The sequence below is a fragment of the Malania oleifera genome, chromosome 3 (assembly GCF_029873635.1).
Source record: "Malania oleifera isolate guangnan ecotype guangnan chromosome 3, ASM2987363v1, whole genome shotgun sequence".
NCBI classification, from domain to species: Eukaryota; Viridiplantae; Streptophyta; class Magnoliopsida; order Santalales; family Ximeniaceae; genus Malania; species Malania oleifera.
In genome coordinates this window covers 35,320,354-35,328,268 of record NC_080419.1, presented here as the reverse complement: position 1 = coordinate 35,328,268, position 7,915 = coordinate 35,320,354, and the positions used below count along the sequence as shown (strand labels likewise).

Below are 7,915 nucleotides of genomic sequence, written 5' to 3'. Positions count from 1 at the left end.
AGTAATTTACTTGTGAAATTTAATTTCATCTGCATTTATTGATTCATCTTATTATCTGCCTTAGATTAATCCTAAGATTGTGTAATACTGCTACTGGACATTTGACTTAAGAGAGAAAAATTTTAAAATACCAATTCACCCTCCCTCTTGAGATTACAGTAAAGTCAACAGAATGACAATGGAGTGGAAAGGTAATGTTTCTTTGGTATGGATAGAATTTTATATTATTATTATTTGTTTTTCCATATTTTATTATGCATGTCATTCTATAGAAAATATTATTAGCAAAGAATGACATGATTCAAGATTCGTTTAAACTAACAATATCTATAGATTTTAGAAAAATAAAAGGCAACGATATGCTTGGCTAGAAAAAGCATAACATTTTGAAGAAATCGATCTCTCGTCATTCCGTGGCATGTATTTTCCAACTATCCTTGCATCTCCTTAGCTCTTTAAGCGACCCAAAAGGAAGAGAAGTCTTAACTACAAAAACAAGAAGGGTTACGAATTCCTTATATTGAAGAAATGCAAGACTTGGGATAAAAACCTAGCTATAGAGGCTAAGGGAAAGGCCAGACTCTAGTCCTGACTTTAGGCAGGTTTAATCATTCTTCTAAACATCCTCCCTTATTCAACTACCAGTGGCGTTAAAGAAAGGAATCTTTTGCATTGTAAGCAATTTTAAGAAAAATAAACTTTTGGAAGAGGCAAAGACAATTGGTAAGATCCACAATATTCAATTAAGAGTTTATTAATTTCTAAGGAAGAAAATATTTTATCAAATTAGAGGACCAATGAAGAAACACTTTTGCAGTTCATTAAATCTAGAAAGTAAATGGCATCTCATAAGATCGCATGGTCAAATCAAAACATGAAATATATGGTACTAAACATGATTTATTAGAAGGATGTGCACCCTATTAAAGATAAAGAGGCAATGATGAAATGTGTTGCATATTTTCACTCCTCCAATGTAAAGAGAAAATTCTTTAAGACTTATGTAATTAAGTTGACAATGGTCTATTGCAGGAAGAAGAATAAGGAACTTTCTAGAGGTTACAAACGATGCCACGTTGAAAGGAGAGCTCGCACGTGAGACTAATTTACTAGGAAAGGTTGAACACTTTGTCAAAATTATATGCAAGTTTTATTGAGAAGAAACAAAATTTGAGTGCTTTAGAGATGCCAGAATTTTGACAAATAACAATATACTTATCAAAAGTCTAGGCATGGAAATACCAAAGCTATATAAGAAGTGTCCAATCACCAGCACAGGCAAATTAAAAAATTAAGTTGTGCAGGCAACAGCGAGGAAGGAATCATCAAAGCAATGTTGGAATTGTATAGAAGCAGGTTGAATGATAATAAGGTAAGAGTAAGTGAATGATGTTGTGTGGTGGAAAGGGTTAAGAGTACACCCTGTTATAGGCTGCAAGGAGTAACTCTTGACCAAAACCTAAACCCTAGATTTAAAATGAAAAGTGTTTTATTTGACTATTCAATGCTTCAATTTTTATAAAAGTACTTAAATAACTCTTTCAATTTAATTTGAAATGAACACTAATTTGGGCTCATAGCAAGCTAGTTTTCCCCTTATTTGTGTTATGGTAGTTAAACTCGAGTTGTTTTCTTTGACGATCGAGTTGATATTCTGTGGTCAAGGTAAAAATGATTAAGAACGGTAGACTAGCTATGGAAAGTGTATACCATATGGTTCCCATCAAATCGATCAAGTTCCACACATTAGATATCGTAACGAGCATGAAAATTGTTCACAATCTATCATAATAGTCCAACCTAATCATAATATATGGTGGAAATTTCTCCAAAACAAAGCACAAAAATCATGGTTGTAAAAATTATGCACTAGATCAATCTTATAATCCTACTTTACCAAAATAATCTTGATCTTATATTGCAAATTGCTAGGATCGGAGTTTGATATGTAGGCTGGTGAGATCTATAGACATCAATATGTTGGTTGGGGATGTGAGTAAATTAATGCATTAATGCATTTGATGATAACAGTCGTGATGGGGACAACGATTTTAGTGATGGGATGATCTTGATGACTATAAAAAAGTAAGTAGTATCTTGGATGAGGCACTAACTCATGAACTAGCTATCCTTTTGTTTTCATGTTGTACAGTTGTTGACTAGTTAGTGTTTTAAAAACAAAAAACAAAAAACAAAAAAAATTGATGTTCCTTTTTCATTAGACTGGCTAGATTAAGCAAGAGATGCAAGAATTTGAACACTTGGCTGTCTCCTTGTTACGTGAGGCCAGGCTATACCTTGTCATTTTCCTGGTCCTGATCACTTATTTATATTTCTGACAACTAATATATAACCTTACAATCTTTGATATGATCCTGCAATCCAATCCTGCCAATCAGATTCCAAATTTTAGCCTTGATAGACCAGTAAAGAATAAAAATACAAATAACCCCTTTGTGAATTTTAAGTTTTGAATTTACATTTGAATGAATTTGAATAAAATTTAATACAATTTCATATTAAATCTTTTTCAAATTGACACAAATCCAAATTCAATGCCTCCCCCAAAGATAGAGCTATAGTGTTTTACATTGATCAACAGATAGATTTATGATTTGTAGTTGTGCCCCAGCCTGCTGTGCTTGGGTTATCCAGACATCAACACAGGTTAGTTTGTACCTAGCATGAGTGAAATAGTTCTAGACCTGGCACGACCTGGAAATTACCTACAATGAATGCTTAAAAAAATTTAAAACTTCATTCAGTCAACAGGCTCCAGTGTCAAAAAAATTTTGAGGGAGAGAGAGATAAGAGTAGTTTCAAAATTCAGAATTGTGATACAAGGACGGGTGTTACTTTTCTTACAGCTCATTCTTGTGCTGAATAGGTTTGAACTTGTTCTCTGTAGAATTTGCTACATGTAAAGCAATTATAGGCAAAAAAAAAAATGGAGCATATTGCATTTAAATATTTAATCATATTAACTGATCTACTGATAAAAAGCAAAAATAATTTAATGTCATACATAACATGTGACAGTAATAGAACATAAACAAGAGCTTAATGTTACAGTAATAGTCCTTTGGATGGATGATGCTAGCAGCCCTCCAATATATATAACAGCTATGATAAGTACCTCCACAGTGCTGGTCGATCTCTTGATATAAGGAGGACACGAGATGATGAGTAATCGAAAGAAGGAGAATACAAATCATCTGGGCCAATAATTTCTCTGACTTTTTGGATGTTACCATAATCAATGGTGAGAGGCTGCAACCCATCATCCTTCAAAGCATCAAAGACGAACAGCCCCAAACCACAAATGCCCATGACAAGGTTTGAATTTCCCCAAACCTGTGTTATGGCCGTGTAATGGGAGTGAGCATTAGATTCTGGCAAAGTGTAGGCACTGACCAGCCGTTGCTTTCGCAATGAAAACTGCTGAACCTGTGAGCCCAGCTGTTTCTTTCCTCCAGACCTTAAATTTGCACAACCAAGGAAAATAGAATCACCTCGAGAGAAAACAGATTGTGCATTGACACCAAGTTTGGGTATTTTGAGGCCAACACCAGACGGGTGGCGGAAGTCCATGATATTGATGGAATCGGGGGTGCAGAACACGCCATCATTTCCCTCTGCTTCCAACGAACTTACTCTGCAGTACAAACACTTATTTATTTTAGGTCTGGTCAAAGCATTCTTTCACATCTTCTTCATGAATGTTTTGTAATGCTCAAACCTCAGAGCAGATAATTGACAAATCCAATTTATGTATAACTGCTAGAGTCATCTGTAATGCATTTTGCAATGAGAAAAGCTAAGATCATAGAAATGAACAAAAATGAGAAGGAAAATGATCAAGGATGGATGTCATTCAAAATTAGCATGGGTCAATATGAATTTTTTTTTATCAGCAAAAAGAAAATATATTATCAGGCATCAAGGGGATGCCAATCCCTGGTACAAGACATCAACCACCCTGTAGAGTGTCACAAACATCAAGGATTACAAAACGATCATTAACAATTTTCCAACTAAGCCAGCTGGAGATAGTAGTAATCCACCAAGGGACAACTTGAATTTTTAATGATCATGAATAATGAATCAATGGCAAAATAATTTAAGTGAAATCACTGACAAACACACCAAAAAAATAATAATAATAATAATAAAATATTTAAGCATGCAAGCACACTAAAAAAAATTGAAACATTGGACAGCTACTGAGCATGGGCTAGAGCGTTACCTTTGCCGAACCCCTCCACCTAATTCAGCATCAGTGTTATTCACATGGAGAGCAGATACTTTTCTACCAAATGAGGGAATGGATAGTAATGCTTGAGGATTGAGCGAGCTCACATCACATAGAGTAATGGCCTCTGCCTCTGCTATAACCACTTTCCCTCTGTTTCTCCATTGCAAAGGACTCGAATAATCCATTGTTAGGACAGGCTTTTGTACCTCCCATTTCATAATTTGCTCTCCATCACGAATATCATATATTCTGGCGACTTTCTGAGAGCTGGCAGCTGATATAATTAGCGGTCCACATGGTTTATACCACCACTGTTGATTTTCAGCAGGCAACATGGTAGATAAAGGATTTCTTCTATACACAGTGCTGTTGGGTAAGGGACTAAGAACTGTCCTCAAGGCTGTTGTTCCATCCTCAATATGGAAAGCTCGCACATCTTTGGTATAGAAATCCCACGAGCAAAAACCTGAATCCATAGTATTTCCAGCAGATGCAGCAACAACATATCTCCCAGAGCAACCATCTGCGCCAGGGGCACGGATTATCCAACAGTCCCTCCATACATTAGGTGAGATTCCAGGTGGAGGCTTGTATTCAGCTTTCTCCTGAAGCAGTAGCATATCATAAGTGAACAAAAAGATTTTTCAATAAGACACATTTATCTGGTTGCATGAGCATAAAACTATTTAGTATTTACATTACTACTTTACATGTGTTAAATCTTATTCTACTCATGTGATCATATTAAGAATTAGTGAAAAAAAATATCCGCAGCATAATACATAGTGAACTCAAATTATCATAGAAATAACTCAAACTATATTCAATCAGAAACACAAAAAATTCATAAACAGATTTCCAATAAGAACTAAGAAGGTAGTAACATGATACATAAACTCTAGCTGTTTAGTGTGATTCATAACTTCAATAAAATTTTGGTGTTTTTACTATTTTTTGCTAGTAGGCCAAGTGAATCATAGGAAATAATAAGAGTGAAAGCATAATTTCTAACCTCGTAATAGAGGACCAACTTTTGAAGGGAATACAATTGCATACCTCACAATTAGCAATATCATAAAAGGAACAAGAACCATCATCATGGGCAAGAAGAACCGACTCGCCCTCTGACACAAACCATCCTCCTGTTGAGGTCTTGCGACCAATTTCATTCAGCTGATAACTGCATGTATCTTCTGTTCCATTATCAATAAGCACTGCCTGTCTGTTCTCTTGATCGTCAAATTCATCAATTTTTTCATCAGTTGTCAAAACAATCTCAGCATTATATTTTACATCAAGTACATCTGAAGAATGCTGTACCTCTGATGCTGTGGCCCCATCCATTTCATGAACCTCACTGTAATCCAAAACCTTAGATTGTTCCTTATTTAGAGAAGCCAAGAACTCCATCGCAATAGGAATCTCATCAATAGAACTCAATGACTTTTCCTCCACTTTTGTTTCACAATCAGGTACTAAAGAAAGAGATTTATGATTTTGAGACAAAGCCAATGATGTGTTCATTGATGCCCGGTTCTTAAGTAACTTATGATGAGGAAAGAGTCTTGCTTCCAATTCCTCACTGTTCAGTCCTTTAACTGAATTTTTCACATCCTCCGCTTGCTTAGTTTGACTTCTCTCAATCATTTTTGCCTGCTCATCATTATTTTCAATATTTTTCACTGAATCCACATTACCATCAGGATTGCTCATGACATGACCCATTGCCTTCTCAATTCCTGAAATCTTATCCTGAATATCCGAAAGCACTGCCTTTGATGCATCTGGGTTGTTCATATCCAACATCTCCTTTGTTCGCTTGATGTCAGATGCAATTCTCTTAACCTTCCCTTCTAAGAAAGCAAGCTTCTCATGGAGCTTGCTCGGGTATTTGTTACCAACTCGAACACCTGAGCCTCCATTCACCCCCTTCTCTTTCAAGCCTTCCATAGTTTTCAACTTATCCAGTGAACTCTCACCAAACACTTTAGAACCCAAATCACCACCATTTGCAACCTTCCCAACTGCACTTACTGACTTTGAAACGAGACAAGATTCTTCCTTACATTCCTCATTGCCTTCGACAAGTTTCCCAACTTCAACATTAGAATCCAAATTATCCCCTTCCTCGTAGCCCTGCACACCACCATTAGCACTAACTTCGCCCACGTCTCCCAAATCCACACTTAATTTAACTTCTTCCTTACAACCACCTTTTACCCCAACATCCTTCACCCCCTTTTCACCTTCTGATTTCGATCCAAATTCAGAAACCCTACGATCTCTAACATTTTTCTCCGAACTCACAGCAAAACCAGCTGACTCATTGCAATCTCTAAAAATCCCAATCCCATTCAAAGCCCCTTCATTTACCTTTGCATTTGCATCCTTGGAAGCTTTCTTTTGCTGAACTTTCTCCAAAACCCTAACCCCATTCAAACCCTTTCCGCCACTCGACCCCAAATGGCCATTTTCACAAACCAAAGCCTTCTCCAACCGTTCCCCGGAAACCCTAGGAGCCCTCCGCTTCCTCAGATCAGATAAAGCCCTAGTAAACTCGGAGGGACTAGAACTCCTACCTCTCGGTACCGACAACGTCGACCGCCGAAGCCGTGACTCTGCATCAGCACACGCTGCAGGCACAGGCTTTTCGATTCGCGGCATCGCCCGAACCGCCGGCTTCTGCGACGCGGACAAAATCCCAGAAGCGGCTCTAGGGTTTTCCTTCCCAACAGACTTCTTGAAGACATCGCCGCCGCCCTTGCTGGAGACTGGGGTTACGTTTTTGGAGGTTCTCAAAGCTGTGACCTTGCCGCCGGCGCCGCCTCGCTCCTTTATCCGGCGAATCGACGAGGATGACATCAGTACGATTGACAGAAATATAAGTGTACACACACACACACACACACACACACACACACACTGACTGAAATGTATAATTTAATAAAATGTAGATGTGGAAATATGTATGAATTTTGAGTGATGTTTGGTGGAGAGATGGAAGAACTGGATTTGAACAAAGCAGGAACAGATGAAAGGTGGAGGAATCAAAGGTGGAAGACAAAGGAGAAGGTGAGGAGTGAGGTTTTGGGCGGGAGCATTTTTGATTTTTAAAATTTTCGCAAATCTGCGTTGCTGCTGCTGACCCTTTTTGCACTTTGTCTGTTTAATTAATGGCTAACTAGACGGGTATTTTTTTTAAGAAAAAAAAAATTCAATTAAGTAAAATCTATGAAGGAGTGTTTATTAGAGAAAAATCTTTTTAATTAATTTTGAGTATTTTTGGATTTGATAATATACTTTTAAATTAAATTTTAATCATTATTAAAATATCCCTTGACAAATAAAAATCTTGAGATTCACCTAAACTGACACCCAACGAGTTGAATATTGATTATAGTAATTTTTTTTTATTGCCCGTTTAATTCATCACAATTTTTCGTCTAATTTTACCCATTTTTTTCAAATGATGAATGGTGGCATGATCATATGACGGATGAAAATCCTACAATTGATTAGAGGGAGTTGTTAAGTTATCGAAAAAGATTCGTTAGTCAATTTATTTAAAAGTTAGTCTTTTGAATTATTTGCCTTCTATATTTAAATTTATATGTAAAATTACATTTTGAATTGTGGTTTTCTTTCAATTATTGACAGAAT

The 7,915-nt window shown here is 36.6% G+C and overlaps 1 protein-coding gene across 1 annotated transcript; it reads right to left on the bottom strand.

Moving 5' to 3' along the window:
- Nucleotides 1-2,957: 2,957 nt before the first annotated feature.
- Nucleotides 2,958-7,391, bottom strand: LOC131152183 (KIN14B-interacting protein At4g14310). Its single transcript, XM_058103900.1, has 3 exons — nt 5,312-7,391; nt 4,247-4,860; nt 2,958-3,655 (listed from the first exon to the last, which is right to left on the bottom strand). The coding sequence occupies exons 1-3, from the start codon at nt 7,115-7,117 to the stop codon at nt 3,124-3,126; spliced, it is 2,952 nt and encodes a 983-aa protein (XP_057959883.1). The 5' UTR covers nt 7,118-7,391; the 3' UTR covers nt 2,958-3,123.
- Nucleotides 7,392-7,915: the final 524 nt, after the last annotated feature.

Bases quoted from the DNA above. Each gene is read 5' to 3' on its own strand.
- LOC131152183 (XM_058103900.1), bottom strand. From the start codon at position 7,117: ATGTCATCCTCGTCGATTCGCCGGATAAAGGAGCGAGGCGGCGCCGGC. The intron at 4,861-5,311 runs GTATGCAATTGT...CTACTGCTTCAG, and splicing joins ATGATATTGCTAATTGTGAG to GAGAAAGCTGAATACAAGCC. The intron at 3,656-4,246 runs GTAACGCTCTAG...TTTGTACTGCAG, and splicing joins GGTGGAGGGGTTCGGCAAAG to AGTAAGTTCGTTGGAAGCAG.